A 16,659-nucleotide genomic window follows, 5' to 3' on the forward strand; every position below is an offset into this window, starting at 1 on the left:
TTGACTAGACCTCTTCTTTACGCCTTCCAGGTGGATTTGTCAAACGAAATCTTCAATAAGATTCCGAAAGCATGCGCCAGACTCAAACCAGCAACCCCTCCAAAGCCCATATCATGGTCCTTGGACAAAGTCTTGCACTATGATTCAAACTTGAACAACGAAGATTGTACCCTAAAGGATCTAACACAGAAAGTGATATTCTTGTTTGCTATAGCCTCAGGGGCTAGAGTTAGTGAAATAGTGGCCCTATCTAAAAACGAGGGCCATATTCAGTTTACAAAAGTGGGAGAACTGAATCTTTTTCCCGATCCTACCTTTCTCGCCAAAAACAAGCTGTCCACCAAAAGGTGGAGTCCTTGGAGAATCTGCCCTCTGAAGGAAGATGTCTCTCTATGTCCAGTAGAGTGTCTTAAGGTCTATCTTCAAAGAACTTCAGACTTCAAGTAGGGACAGCTCTTCCTAGGCGAAACCTCAGGATCAAACTTATCCTTAAAACAACTGAGGGCAAAACTCACCTACTTTATTCGCAGAGCGGATCCTGACAGTACACCCGCAGGTCACGATCCTAGAAAAGTTGCTTCCTCGTTGAACTTCTTTCAACATATGGACTTTGATAGACTCCGCTCATATACGGGGTGGAAATCTTCTAGAGTTTTCTATAAGCATTACGCAAAGCAAGTGCATGAAATAAAACACTTTGTGGTGGCGGCAGGTAGTGTTATAAAACCTGTCTTCTAGTGCTGCGATGAACAGTGGACTGTTTTGGGTCTTAACAGTGGACTGGTTGAACAGATATTAGCATCTTTGAGTGTAATACCTTTTAATGAAAGTCACTATGGTGAATTTCGGACTGTTCTATATAGGTGTAGAATCTAACCAATAACACCAGTGCCGTGTGAACATTTGTACACAGTGTTGAGACATATCCAACATCTAAGTGAAATCAATCAAGTAATTTCACAATAGTGAGTGGCACCTATGGATGTTCTATAATATATGTATTTCTTCCCTTACAGGTTAAAAATATATATACCCAAAGATGTAAATATGTCACAAGGATTCTATTTATGATACATTTTGCTTTTGTATTTTTATATTTGTCTATACAAATAAAATATATATAAAATGTATCTGCATCTTATTCGCCCTTCATGAATAAGAATAAACGATCCAGAGTCTTTAATTTTTTCCTAAAATAACATACTTGAGAGTATAACCTCCGAAAGAACAACCTGGCAATCTTTAAAGTTACACTTTGTTCCTATGGAATACAGACTTTGACGCCTTATAGTTGATATCGACAATTTCCCTGCAGGGGGCAGGAAGCCCTAAAGTAGTTCCAAACTTAGCGGATATGACCAATAACGGTAATGTCATATATGTAAGGTCTGGGAGACCATATAAGGAACTCAGTCAAAGTTAAGGCACTTATACAAACCCACAGATATAGTACTTTCAAGTAATTTTCTGGTAAACTTCCATCAGGACGACATGGCTGACCCCAAAAAACGGATTTTGAGCAAAGCGAAAAATCTATTGTTGGGTGATATGGTCATGTTGTCCTGATGGACCCTCCCTTCTTTCAAAAAAGGAGTATACAACTATGTAACAAAAGTCCCAACCTGAAACTACTCTATCTGCGGCTATCCATGCTTAAATGCAACAAGGAATAGTTCACCGTAGTAGTACGGGGAGGGGATCCACCGGATAACCTTGATAATGGCTCCCCTTCAATTTCGCCACTTCCCCCTCAAAGCGTAAAATCTTTTTGGGGTGAAGATTGCCATGTGTCGTATCAAGAAATACGTCCCCTGATATGCGATATCCTTAAAAGTTATATTTGAATTCTGGAAACCTGTGGTTAATTCTCTGGGAGTATCACTGTAGCCAAATATCCCTTAGAAAGCTGCCTAAAGGAACCTTCCCTCAGGACGACATGGCCATATCACCCAAAAATAGATTTTTCGCTTTGCTCAAAACAAAATTTGTTTTTTCTTCATCAAGGTCCTCCTTGGTCAGCACATCATCATGCCCTTCAAGCATTTCCAATAGATTGTCCTCAGCCATATCAGGGTAGCCTTTGATGGGCACTCTCTGTGCCAGTGCCACAATCTTCTTCGCCATTTCCTTGCAGGCATCATCAGGACCAAAGGTCTTGATACCTAAACACATTCAGGCCACAAAAATTTCCAGCAGGAATTTACTGTGTTGCTTCATGTCCTTGAAGAATTATTATTAACCTCTGTTTGGAAACTTCCGATATTGCATAATTTCCAGATCAGGATCATCATCCATCGTCAATTGAAATGTGGCCATCATATTATTATTATTATTATTATTATTATTATTATTATTATCATTATTATCATTATTACTATTGTTATTATTATTATTATAATAATAATGATAATTATTATTATTATTATTATTATTATTATTATTATTATTACTACTTCTACTACTACTATTTTAAGCTATAATCCTAGTTGGAAAAACAAGATGTTATAAGCTCAAGTGCTCCAACAGGGAAAAATAGCCCAGTGAGGAAAGGAAACAAGGAAATAAATGAACTACAAGAGAATTAATGGACAATCAAAAAAGTATTGAAAGAACAGTAACAATATTAGATTATATATTTCATACATAAACTATAAAATCTTCTATTACAAAGAAAAAGAGAAATAAGATAAAACAGCATGACTGAGTGTACCCTCAATTGAGAGAAGTCTAATCCAAGAGAATGTAAGGCCATGGTACAGAGGCTATGGCACTACCCAAGAATAGAGAACAATGGTTTGATTTTGGAGTGTACTCGTAGATGAGCTGCTTACCATAACTAAAGAGTCTCCTCTACCCTAACCAAGGGGAGAGAAGTCACTGAACAATTACATTGCAGTAGTTAACCCCTTGAGTAAAGAAGAATTGTTTGGTAATCTCAGTGTTGTCAGGTGTATGAGGACAGAAGAGAATGTGGAAAGAATAGGCCAGACTATTCAGTGTATTTAAAGGTAAAGACAAAATGAGCTGTAATCAGAGAGAGGGATCTAATCTAGTACTGTCTGGCCAGTCAAAGGTACCCAAGAACTCTCTAGCTGTTGTATCTCAGCAAGTGGCTGGTGCCCTGGCCAACCTACTACAGTATGTCTTTGTTGTAAAAGGTTTTAAAGTTATTAATGGCCTCTTGGTACAACAGCTGGATAAATGATGTGCTGTTGGAAGGAAAGAACACTACCTCTGCAGTACTGTATCATGGAGAACCTACGCAGAATTTGAATGTCCATGAACATTGTAAAAAGTCTGCAGGACTTTGAAATTCAAATGTAGTTGCTGCAGGTACTGGTTAACCTCTGGTAGGAAACAATTGTGTAACCAATTCAGAACGTTGCTCACTGGCCATAGCATCTTATTATGTACTCAATGATTTGATAGTATGTTCTTGCTTTGACATTAGAATGCACATTAGTATACTGACTTGTGAATAATAAAGGCAGGATGGATGAGGTGACCTATGACATTAACAAACAATATCTAAGTTCAGCTGGAGAGACAAAGGAAAAGCCACACGCAGCATTAGAATGTGATTTATGCTGATATCAGAAGGTAATGCTCATTTATCAATTAAATGTAAAAAATAAAGTAGAAATAAGGTTGCGTTTAAATTAGATCTTGGGAAAAAAGAAATCATTTATTTAATCAGACACTCAAAATTCTACAAGCTTTTAGCCCACATGTCCTTGGCTGCCCTAAAACAGGAAGCATGGCTTTCTTCTTTATCAATGAAAGTTCTCTGTGGCATCTTATTCCAGAATAACCTGCTAGGCAATAATTACAATATTTTGATTACAGTATTAACTTTTATATTCCAGTACTAGTAAACATTACAGTAATTACCAATTTAGGTACACCAGTTAGGTTTACATTGAATTTCTTTCAAGATTTTGATCTAAAATAGATTAAAGATACTGGTATTTTCAATGTGAAATACATATTATTAGAGGTACTGTGCACTTTTTGTATGGCTCAAACATTGAACACACAAACCTGATGACTACACTCGCTTTAGCTTGTGGTAATAATATATCTCGCTACCGAAAGGAAAGCTTCCACTGCCTCTTGGTCCAGCTATGTTGACTCCCCAGTCATCTTTTTTTTTTTTTTTTTTTGTGAAAATTGCTGTTTGAAATTATTAAATGATCCATAGGGTTTCAGTGGTGCTATATCCTTTTTCCTCAGCGATACACATATTCAACTTGCAATGTAGAGCAGAGAGGATTCCACTTTCTCCTGAATACGGTCATAGTGAGGGGATCTGCAAATAACCATGTTTAGTACTTAAATGATATTTCATGTCCTCCCAACAAATAATCGGATCTACAAAATTTCAACCTTTGAATGGGAAGGTCTAACTGTATGTAAAGTATTCTTGACATTTTTGGTGATTTTCTGACGTACACAGATAGGTAAAAATTACCATCTTTATAGATTGCAAAAAAGTTTTGGTATAACATGCACCTTTATTGAAACAGGTCTAGTTCTTGTTACTGATGCAATGGCTGCAATGGGGCTGGGTGAAGGAGAGCACACCTTGGGTCAGTTTCAAGTTACAGTGCAAGGGAAAAGAGCCCTCTTACAAGGTACTGAAACCTTAGCCGGCTCGATTGTGACAATGGATGAATGCATTCGTCATTTCATTCATGATGCAGGTATGTTGAGGATTATGGCTTGATGTTTCATATTGTTTTAGTATTTTACTTGATGGGCCTAATAGTAGTTTCTATCTTTTTAGCATATTTTTAATGAACTTTGTTCCCATACTAACAAATCTTCTGTTATTTAAGTGGATTATTTTTCAGCGGCGGCTGGAGGTAGCCATTAGACTTTAAATTACCAGGTGGCAACTCTGCCTAAACGCTTGAGCGGGTAGGCTGGGGCTGGCTGGGGGCTACCCAGCCGCCTTTATATATACTCTCACAGCAGTGAGAGACGTCACTTTTTCTTTTGGCTCAGTAGAGATTAGAGATCGGACGTGTCCACTCTCCTGACTATCATTGACTTTTTCAATTTTGCTTTTTCTTTTCAGGTGTGCGTGTCTTCTCTTGCGATTGCCTTCATCATACTTGTCCAGGGTGTGAGGGTGCCGCTTGCGGGACCTTCATGTCGTCGGAGACCGACCCGCACTCTATGAGTCCTACTTGCCGAGGGCATCAATGCGAGCAGGGTTCGCCCTGCGCAGAGTGTAGGCAGTGGTCTGCCTCCCAATGGGAGAAATTTGGGCAGTGTATGGAGGAAGAAGACGAATCGCAACTGTTCTCCCTCAAGGGCAAGCAGAGTGCATTCTTCTTCTCTCATCCCCAAATCTCTCTCAAAAGCTCCTTCTCGCTTGCACTCTTATGAGGGACGATCGAGTAGGAGCACAGATCGATTAACTCCTTGGCAACCCTGGGGTACTGGGGGGATTGTTGCTTCCCCTAGAGGAGCAACTTCTCCAGCCGCTGGCGAGCCATTCTTCCTTTCAGATCTGCTGCGGGTGTGGTCATCCTTAGGGATTTTGGGACCCCCTTCGAAGTAGGAGCTGCTGTGCCTTCTTCACCGTGGTGCCAGGAAGGACCCTTCTCCGGAGCTGTCGACATCTCACGCTCTGGAACTGTGCAAGGTCCATCTGTTACCTTCTCCTGGCCCTTCCACACGTGCAGGAGGTGATCGCTTGTGTTCGCCTCTCCAACAGACTCTGCTGACGACGAACCCTCTCTCCATCCTGGGACCTCGTTGTCCCCTAACCTTCAATCCTTTATCTCTCCCCACAGGTGTAGATCTTCAGGGGACCAGCGCTCCTTACCATCAGCACGATCGGAAGATTTCTTGGATCGTAGGTCATCACGATCCGAGCGCTCTTCTTCTAGAAGGCGTTCATGCTCTAGAGCCCAGCGCTCACGAGACCGCAGGTCTCAACGTTCTCCTCGGATGCGTTCCTCTTTATGAGGACAAGGCTCGCGATCGTGTTCTACACGATCACAAGCAAAGTCTTGACCTAGGTCCAGAAGCTCGCGTTCTAGATCTGTGCAATCTGGATCACGAGAATGCTGGTCACGGTCGCGAGGATGATGCTCCTGTTCATGAGGACACACTCATGCTCGCGAGGGTACTGTTCACGAGAACGATATTCTCGATCGCAAGGCCAACGCTCACTTTCACGAATTAGGCATTCGAGACCTTCACGCCGTTCTCGAACGAGAACTAAACGCTCTCGTTCACGAACATCTCGTTCATGATCACGAACATCTCGTTCATGATCACGAACATCTCGTTCATGATCACGAACATCTCGTTCATGATCACGAACATCTCGTTCATGATCACGAACAGCGTGTTCACGATCAAGGTCTAGACGTTCCTTGTCTAGAGGTAGAGGTAGGCGTATGCGCAGTCCATCAACACATAGCCCGTCAACCAGACCTTCCAAAAGACCTCGGACAGGACCTGAAGACTAGAGGTAAACCCCCAGTGCCTTTCACCGCCTGGGGAGTTCTTGCAAAGCGTTCGCCTACGCGATGTTTGGAAACACATCCCACTTTGACGTGTTCTCCAACTAAAGTAGTCCTTACTCGGAGGCCTCCTCTGCCATCTTCGTCGGGCCTAGGTGCTTCTCTGGCGCAGCAGAAGGGCATTAGACCTTCCTCTTCCTCTGTGTCTCCTGTTGCAAGCACTGCTGCTCGGGAATCAAGTCAGTTGACGCTTGAAACTCGCTATTTCTTGCATGAATATCACGATTTCACGAGCAAATCGGCGATATCCACAAGCGATTCACGAGCAGATGTGTCGGAACTGCAATCTAGTGCAGTACCAACACCTTCGCCTCGTCCCTCTGCATCTACCACCTCCAGCGGAAAACCGACACCCTTCCCAGAAGGGTTCAAGGAGCCGTCTAATAGGTTTGTGAACGTTCCTATTAGTCCGGACCTTCCTTCATGCCTGAAAGAACGTGTTCCTCTGCCTCAGAGGTTATCACCTCCGTTGACTGGAGTTCCTTATAGAGTTTCACCCAAAGAACACTCTCCTAGGGAATTCCAGAGTTTACCCTAGAGGTCCGAAGCTTCCTCTATGGGTGAACACTTTCATGACCACCCTCCTGAAGACTCTGAATGTGGCCTCTACACCGTCACAACCTCCGACTGTCTCAGTCAAGGCAGCCCCTACCATCCCCCCTGGAACCCTCCTCGCTTTCGTCAGTTGGGAGTCAGGACCCTAGAAGGAAGTCGATGGCAGACAGAGCGCGCAGATTACCTCTACCCCGATCGCGTGCAGACGGTCCAATTCCTTCTGAACCTTATATGGCCAACTTACCTTTTATGCCAGTAAAGGTAAAGGAGGTCATCATTAAGAAGCAGAAGAGAAGGATGAGAGGCATAACAGCACCTAACGCTGATATTATCCATCCTAGGACGAGTAGGGATATAGTCTCAGCCAGGGAGATCACGATCCATCCCTTCAACCCTTAATAAATTGAGGTAGTGCCATCTGAACCAACATCCGGTTTCTGTACCTCCTCCCAAGGAAGAGCCTTTAGCTCCTACTGCCAAGGCTTTGTCAAGTGCCTCGAAGACCTCTCAAGCTCCCCTTCTAAGACCGGGGAGGAACGTCCTGTGCGTAGGGAATTGAAGGACACGAAGACGAAACCTAAGAACGCTGCGGCACGGGAAGCTAGAATGGCTGATGCACAGAGACAGTCCCCTGTGGCGGGTCTCTCCCTGTGATTCTGTTGACGACCCTGACTTACCCCAGGCTCTGGATGTGAGCTTGGAGGGAGACGATCCCTTAGACTCAGAAGATGAGAATCTTCGAAAGGCGGCCAGTCTGAACTATCACTCCGAACAGGAGAGACATAAGTCAGAACATACCTTTTAGCAGATCCTTGCTGGTATGAGGGCCATCAACAGGCTGTCTACTCCTGGTTCCACCATCCAGTAAGGGAACGATATGGTTCTTCATGAGATATTTGAGACCCAGAAGCATTCCAGGTCCAGTGCAGCTTTGCCCTGGAGGGTTTGACAGCCAAAAGGAAAGCTATAGCCCAAATAGCTGGAACTTCTAGTTCCTTTAGAGCAGGTTCCTCCTTCAGTCCCTTCTATTTCCTTTTGTTTTACAAAGGAAGTATTACGAGATCGAAGGGGAACCACATTCCACCATGACCCTCGACACTTCGGTAGAGTCCCTAACGAAGGGTGTACTGACTCAGACCCTCTCCTCTCTGAAGGACTCCCTCTCGGCAGTCGGGCTCCTAAACATAGAGAGAGGCGCGAAGTACCCCATACAGGCTGCTTCGTGGCTTGATTTATGGCTGGGATCCTTAGGCTTCATGGTTCACTCCCATGATCTTCCGAAGGAGTCGGCCAGGAAGACTATGGACTCTTTCCTGTTGTCAGGTACTCAGACTCTTAAGTTCCTATCGCATCACGTCGTCAACCTGTGGGCGAACACCATTCTTAAGAGAAGGGATACCATCTTAGGTAGGTTCCACAAACAGGTGCCGAAAGTGGAAGTCTTTCGTTTGAGGAATTCCACCCTCGAGGGTTCATCTCTTTGTTCCGGAAGAGATAGAGAGGGCTGCTGAGTGATGGAGGAAATCGTCAAACGATTCTCTCCTCCGTAGGGCCATAGCATCGCTGACCTATGGTAGACCTTCCTAGTCTTCACGGTCTCAGCAAGCACCTTCCTCTACTCACCAGCTTCTAGGTCCTCTGGACCTTCTAAACTGTCAAAGCGGCCCTTTCCATCCTAAAGACAGAAGGGATCTAAGGCCTTCAGAGGAAAGAAGGGAGGAAAGGGAGGTGGCCGAGTGGTCACTCCCAGTAGGAATGGCATTCCTCATCACCTACCACCTGTGGGAGAATGCCTAAAGCACAGCTGGCAGAGGAAGCAGCTCCACGGGGTAGATCCCTGGACGGTCGAAGTGATCGCCCAAGGGTATCGCGTCCCGCTCAATCAATCTCTCCCTCCTCTGACTCGGGATCCAGTGCGTCTAAGCTTCTATGCGAAGGGATCCGCAAAGGAGCTGGCCTTGAGGTTGCGGACGGGTCCCAGGCTTTTACAGTCAAATTTTTCTGTTGAAAAAGACGACTGGAGGCAGGAACTCAGTCATCGATCTCTCCCCTCTGAACAAGTTTGTTGAACATACTCAGTTCAGAATGGAGACAGCAGACATGGTCATCCAAACGGTTCGTCCAATGGACTTCATGTGCACACTGGATCTGAGTAACGCATACCTGTACTTCCACATCCCAATCCATCTGTCTCCTTAGGTATTCACCAGTGTTTTCACTCTAGTGTCATCTTGGGCTCACAGGAACGGCATCCGTTTCCTCAGATATCTGGACAACTGGCTGATCGTCACCGGGACATGCTTTTCGAGTTTTGTCAGGATCTGGGGGTTCTGATAAATCACGAGAAGTCATTGCTGCAACCTTCACAGGGACTGGTATACCTCGGTATGATCATAGACATCGTCCAAGAGAAAGTCTTCCCATCAGACAAAAGAGTACACAGACTGAAGGAAGTGGCCACACCCTTCCTCAGGAAAGAAGCTCTTCCAGCCTCTCATTGGTTGAGACCTGTTAGGCCATCTAACCTCTCTCATCCATCTTGTTCCAAATGGCCTCCTCAGGATAAGATCCCTGCAGTGGCAGCTGAAGTCCGTGTGGAACCAACACTCTGATCTACCAGACACCTGAGTTCCTATAACTCAGCATCAGGTGACGAATTTGAGTTGGTGGATGGTAGACGAAAACCTTCGAAGGGGCCAGAATCTTCTCGTTCTCCCTCCGGATTTGATGCTCTTCACAGATGCATCAAAAGAAGGGTGGGGTGCTCACCTACTGCTCCATACGATCGCTGGCCTTTGGTCAGAGTCAGAAAGGTACCAGCACATCTTCTAGAGATGAGAGCAGCTTACCTAGCTCTTCATCAGTTCCAACAGTTGCTGGCAAGTCACTCTGTAGTGTTGATGAGCGACACCACAGTAGTTACTTACATAAACAAATAGGGCAGTACCTTTTTGCAGCCTCTATGCCATCTTGCAGTAAAGATCCTCAGATGATCAGAAGAACATTCGGTGTCTATATCAGCTCGATTCATTCCCGACAAGAGGAATGTGCTTGCGAACAATCTGAGCAGTGTGACTCAGATAGTAAGCTCTGAATGGTCTTTGAATTGTCAGATAGCCAATAAAGTCCTGAGTTTGTAGGGTTCCCCGCCTGTAGACCTGTTCACATCATCTCGGAACAGCAAGTTTCCGCTGTACTGTTCTCCAGTCCTGGACCCTCAGGCTCTAAAGCAAGATGCATTTCAACAATGGTGAGACATCATCGACGTGTACTCCTTTCCCCCGTTTTGTCTGATGAGAAGACTGCTCAACAAGACCAGAGCCTCCAAAGATCTAATAATGTCCTTTGTAACTCTGCTATGGCATTATGCAGAGTGGCTTCCGAACCTCCTGCAACTTCTAGTAGATCTACCGAGAGAGCTCCCTCCACGAACATCTTCCACAAAACCATGCATTCGCTTCGACTTCATGCGTGGAGACTATCCAGTGTCTCCTTTCTTAGAAGGGCTTTTCAAGACAAGTTGCAGAGCGAATGTTCGGATACTTGCGTAGGTCCTCAGCCTCAGTCTATCAGGCAAAATGGAGAGTATTTTGTGGTTGGTGTCGTGGAAGGAATATCTCTCCACTTGATGCCACTATTCCAATAATAGCGGAGTTTCATGTATACCTTCGGGAGGAAAAGCTCCTTTCAGTCTCGGCGGTGAAAGGCTATCACTCAGCCTTAAGCCTTGCCTTTAACCTGAAAGGAGTGGATATTTCCTCTTTATTGGAGCTTTCTTTACTCATACGGAGTTATGAGATCACTTGCCCCCAGTCAGTTTGCATCTTGAGATCCTTGAAAGGATCCCCTTACAAAGCATTACGCCATGCAACTGACCGAAATCTCACTTTGAAGATGGCGTTCCTGCTTGCTTTAGCCTCGGCAAAGAGAGTCAGTGAACTTCATGGCCTCTCGTATGACATCACCCATTCAAGGGGATGGGGAAAATGACACACAGCTTCGTCCCTGAATTTATTGCTAAGACTTAAAATCTGGGGGTGCTAGACCATAGGTTCAGGCCCTTTCAGGCCCTTTCAGGCCCTTGTTCTGTAACCAGTAACCCAGATCAGTTGTTACTATGCCCAGTGAGGAGTTTGAGATACTATCTTAAATGCACTGCAGCAACATGGCCCAGACTAATACCTCTGTTTGTTAGTTCAGGGAGAGAAAAGAGGAGGATCACCAAAAAACAGGGTTTCCTCCTGGATTTGCCAAGTAATCGAAAGAGCCTTGGCTCCTGATCCTCCTCAGGCTCGTCAACATAGAGCCCATGATGTCAGGGAATCAGTATTTCTCTGGCATTCAAGTGCAACTTTTCTGTGTTGCAAGAGTTCTCCAAGCGAGCGTGTGGAAGAGACGGACCACCCTCACAGCTCATTACTTAAGACGTGACCCACAGGAGATTCAATATGTTCACTATCGGCCCTGTGGTGGCTGCTCAACAAGTGGTTTAAGATACCTCAGGCTTCTTGATGGACAAGTAGCAGTTGGTTGAGGGCATTGGTTACCTGGGTTAAGACTGGGATGAATGAGAAGCATGTCTGGCTTTCCTTTCTTTATCTTACCCTCCCTTGGGTTACAGCACCATGGGTCCCTCTGCAAGCTGGCTTCAACCTCTGCAGGTAATTATCACTCCCCTTGTGTAGCCCAGTGTAAGTTATAAAAACTGTTATACTGTACTCGTCCCCATTGCCTCCTGTGAGGGAACAATGGGATATGTCTTGTTTTCCTATATGAATTCGAAGGCGTTCATATAAATTAACAACCTCTATTACCCAGGCCGCGAGTATACACACTTGATATATTTCAGCGAGGTGTCAAAGTTTTCCCTAGACCACAGTCATATACTGCACTAGGTAAAACCGGGTCAATATCCATGCCAGATCTAGGACTTCCACCCACCTAAGAGTGAGTCATCCACATAACATGGAAGGCTTGTTAGTATGGGAACAAATGACAAATACAGAGATAATTTGTATTTTCCCTAACTAATACAAACCTGTATTTATTTATATAAATTGGCCCGCCATCACCTGTCGTCCTCCAGAAGTACTGCCTGCAATTAAAAGTGACGTCTCTCACTGCTGTGAGAGTGTATATAGAGGCGGCTGGATACACCCCCAGCCACCCCCAACCTACCCGCTCAAGGGGTGCCACCTGGCAATTAAAGTCTAATGGTTACCTCCAGCTGCTGCTGAAAGATAATCCACGTAAATAACTCGAGGTTTGTATTAGTTGAGGAAAAATACAAATTATCTCCGAATTTGTCATGTTGATTTCAGACATGAATATCCTCGTACTGAGTTATAAAACCTAGAAAGGGTTTTTATTTAAAGAAGTTGAAATTAATGTTATTAAAAGATATCCAACATTAAAGATGGCATTGGCCAAATAATGTGTTGCCCAACTTATTACAATTGATTAATTTCAGGTGTAAGCATTGTTGAAGGCATTGAAGCAGCCACTTTACATCCAGCACAAGCCATGGGTATTAAACACTTGAAAGGTACCCTTGACTTTGGCACTGATGCAGACTTTGTATTTTTGTGTGACAAAGGTCCTTTGAAAGTCCTTCATACTTTCATTGCTGGGGAATGTGTGTATTCGGCGAATGATGCTCATTCACTCAAGCCAGTGCATCGTAATTTCTCCGAAGAAGTCATGATAAAATAGGATTTACTTCTTTCAACTCTTGTTAAAGGCATATATTTGTGACATGCTTATGGCAAAATTTTTTTGAGAGAGAAAGTATTAAAGGATCTCATTTGTCAATGATCTGTAGAGGAAGTTACTACTGTATTACAAATACAGTACTGTACTAACGTTAAAGTGTCCAACATTTGTTTGCATTTCTTTTTCTATACATAGAATATTAGATGGCTTTATTTTTAAACACATTATATTGACTTCTAGCATTCTTGAATATCAGCAGAATTTATTTTTATATAGTACTTTAGTGAAAACCACTTTTGAATTTGATTGACTTAAGTACTGTAATTGGGTGTTAAAGAGTGAATTTAAGGTCAGTGATGTTGATATTTATGGTGCTTCGTACAAAAAAGAATTTTTTTGTAGGTAATGCGTATTCAATCAAACAATTTTGAAACAATATTCAGCAAATATTTTGGAAGGTAGCCTTAAATTGTGTTATTTAGAGAGAGACAGGCTGTGTAAATATTTGATTCCTTGCTGCCATTTGGTATAAACTGAGAAGAAAATTTCAGTGATAATGATTAACTCATGTACTTGAGTAAATATTCTTAGTGATAGCACAGGTTTTAGTCTGAGCTGTTGCATTTGTATTTTTTTAGAAAACCACTGAAATAAATGTATTCATGCAGAGAAGGATTTCTTTAGTATATAACATCAAATAATATTGTACAGTATCTTCTTTTCTATTGAATGTAAATGAAAACTTTTGTCATCCATCTAATATTCCTGTTATTTTATTGATTAAGGGATTATAGTGTAGTTTATTCTTCAAAAGTGTACATCCAGTTTTAAGCAACCTGTATGATTTTCAAACTAAATTTCCAAACTTCACTTTGCTCTATAGAAGAAGAAATAGCATGATGCAGATACAGTAGTTACATTTATATAAAAGTTTAATCTTTAGATATGTATTCTTATAGCTCCTGTTCTTTTTTATGGATATTGAAGTATATTGAATTATATTGTCTTTGTTTCCTTATTCAGTAAATGGCTTTTGAATGTACAGTTTACAGGTCCATGAAAAAAAAATTGCTTATTTTTCTCTTATATTATTGTCTTTAGTAGAACCTCACAGTAACAGACTAATAAGGGGAAGGAAGTCCCGTACCACTGATAGGCCGTTGTATCCGCAAAAAAATTCCCCAAAGCAAAATTATACCAAATCCTATAGGCTATAGGACTACCATAACCATATATGCCAAACATGTGGGTAACATCAATGCGAGCAGCTAAGATTAACACACTTTAGCTTTTCACCTTTGGATGACATAATTAAGGAATTAAATTAATTAACACTCATGAAAATGAAGGAGTATACAGTACTTGAGAAACTTAAAATGAAACTCACATAAACAAAGATTACTTCAGGTATGGGCCTTATTAAAAAAACTGAATATAGCCCTAGAAAACTCTTGCGTGTAATCTGGGAACTACTGCTACTGCTTTACCTATATTTAAGTCAAAGAAAATAATAAAATAATGTATACAAGATTACTTTATTTATAAATGAATAAGTAAATAGGTTGAATATGAATATTGCATATACTCTTGCATAAAACGACCTTTAGATTGGACAATGTAAAAAATAAGACAAATTCTAATTCATCTTATTTCTTTTGTATAAAGACTGCTAAGTCGTGGAACCATCTGCACAGGCCTATAAGGTAGGGTTTGGTTATATAAAGATGTTATTACAATTTCATTTTACTTAATGTATGATTAGAAATTCAAAATAGATTAAATAAAACCAATTCTATATCATATTTTCCCTACATACGATGCCCAAAAGGCAAACCATTTTGTTTGTTTAGGTTTCATCAAAGCAGAATAACATAAGGTGTGTTCACCGAGGGATCCGATCGCTAATTTCCCTCTCCAGTGACGTCACTGGAGTGCATCAACTGAGCGTTGCAATTGTCAGAGTGTCATTCTGTCAATTGCATTGTTGCACCTCATGATCAGGGGTGGGTGTTCCATATTTGGGTGCACTGATAGTTCCAGAAGAAAGGGATTTGTTTTCACAAGGTTCCCTAAAGACCCCATGGTGTCACAAGTGTGGATTATTGCATGTAAAAGTAGGGATAGCATTAATGTTAATGATGCCAGGATTTGTTCTGTCCATTTCCGGACAGAAGATTACGAAAGAAATCTTCAACATGAACTGCTACCACAACTTTACCAGAGAATTTATCACAGATTAAAGAAAACCACAGTTCACTCTTTAAATGTACCTGGAAAGAATGCAAAATCAGGTATGGTTTAACAATTTGTTTACAATCTCATTAGTGCAGTTTTTAGTGACATATCTTTGGTTGATAGGTTGCCTGGACTAAATTCTTAAAATGAAGTACAAAATTATGAAGAAATTATCAGACAAAGGCTATCCATTTTTTTCTTTCATACTTTCTTTTTATTAATGTTGAGTTGTTTGAACAGATTTATAGGCCTATACGTAGTGACCTATTTCTGAGTAGTCTTCCTGTGTAGACAATAATTAGGATTATTTCCTTTATTTTTCAAATACCCCACTAAGGGTTATTGGGGAGTCAGAGCGTTGAATCTGGTAATAAAAGTACTGTTTAGATCTATTGATTAGTCATGTAGTGTATAGTGAATTAAGTGTTTTTCATTAGCCTAATCATCCAACAGCTTTTTAGGCCTATGCTTTGTTAAGTTCTTTATAAGGGGCAGAATACATTTTAAGGTGTAGATATTAAATGCTGAAAAGAAATCGAAATTTCTTAAAAAGGAGTAAACAAAATGAAAAAAAAATTCTTCAGTAGTATTTTGGAAATACATAAAAAAAGGATTTCATTTATAAAGAATTATTCCTTGAATAGGGTATGAATAAGAAAGATATACCATTAAAGAACAAGGTAAATTATTTTATTACTTTTATATAAATAAGTAGAGTAAATAAATTTAAAGATCTCTGAACTATATACTTCTTATATAAACTGAATGTTACTCTGGTTTCCTGAATTTAGTCTGGTATATCTGAAGTCCGTAGTGACAGTGTCCGTTGCTGCAAGGTTCTACTTTTACTATGATGGTTAGGAAAGGAATATCATATATTCTTCAGTTTGTTACGTGGACAAACTTCCTTAAACTTTAATTTTCAATTTTTTAATTATATGTGAAAAAAATTCATGTTAGCAGAGGAAATTTTCAATGATACAAAAATGAAAAAAAAAAAAACAATATTTAAAAGATAGATTTAGTCACTCATGATGTTCACCTTAGTGGAAGATAATTTTGAATTGATGAAAATTCTCACCATTGAATTTTTCATTAAATTAAACTGCGCATACTCTTCATATAGAAAGAAATTACAGCATCATCATAAATACAGGACATGTAGTTTGCAAATAATCATATTTCTTTGTAGTATTTTTATACTTAGATTTTATACATATTCTGTCAATGATTTTTTTTTTTTTTTTTGCTGAAAAAGTGAGATACAACATTGCTAATTTCCCAGTTAACATGTACTTATTGAATTTTGATGTACATGCTTACATCTGCTTAAATGTACTGTTTTATAAAAAAGAAAAAAAAAAGATTAAGATATTTGTATGCTATACTTCCTGTAAGTATACAGTACTGTATTGTAAACAATTTTAATACAGTATGTGGAATGTTTGAATACCAACCCTAGTACTACACTGTTTATTGAATTTAACTGAAGGTGTCTTTTTGATTGGCTGTGATAAAATAGGCATTAGGAACACTATTAGTTACAGTTGTTAAAATTAAATGAAAATTGGAACTGGGAAAAAATGTGAAGGCCTTATATAATAGATACATGAAT

At 41.0% G+C, this 16,659-nt stretch overlaps 1 protein-coding gene across 1 annotated transcript in view; it reads left to right on the forward strand.

The window, feature by feature from the left end:
- The window catches only part of LOC137640009 (N-acetylglucosamine-6-phosphate deacetylase), a 175,482-nt gene extending 158,845 nt beyond the window's left edge, over positions 1–16,637 (forward strand). The window contains exons 8-9 of the mRNA XM_068372360.1: positions 4,527–4,703; positions 12,568–16,637. Of these exons, the coding sequence (XP_068228461.1) occupies positions 4,527–4,703; positions 12,568–12,809 (419 nt within the window). The 3' untranslated portion in view covers positions 12,810–16,637. The remainder of the gene's footprint in view (positions 1–4,526; positions 4,704–12,567) is intronic.
- Positions 16,638–16,659: the final 22 nt, after the last annotated feature.

Source organism: Palaemon carinicauda, chromosome 4, assembly GCF_036898095.1.
Source record: "Palaemon carinicauda isolate YSFRI2023 chromosome 4, ASM3689809v2, whole genome shotgun sequence".
In the NCBI taxonomy this organism is placed as follows: Eukaryota; Metazoa; Arthropoda; class Malacostraca; order Decapoda; family Palaemonidae; genus Palaemon; species Palaemon carinicauda.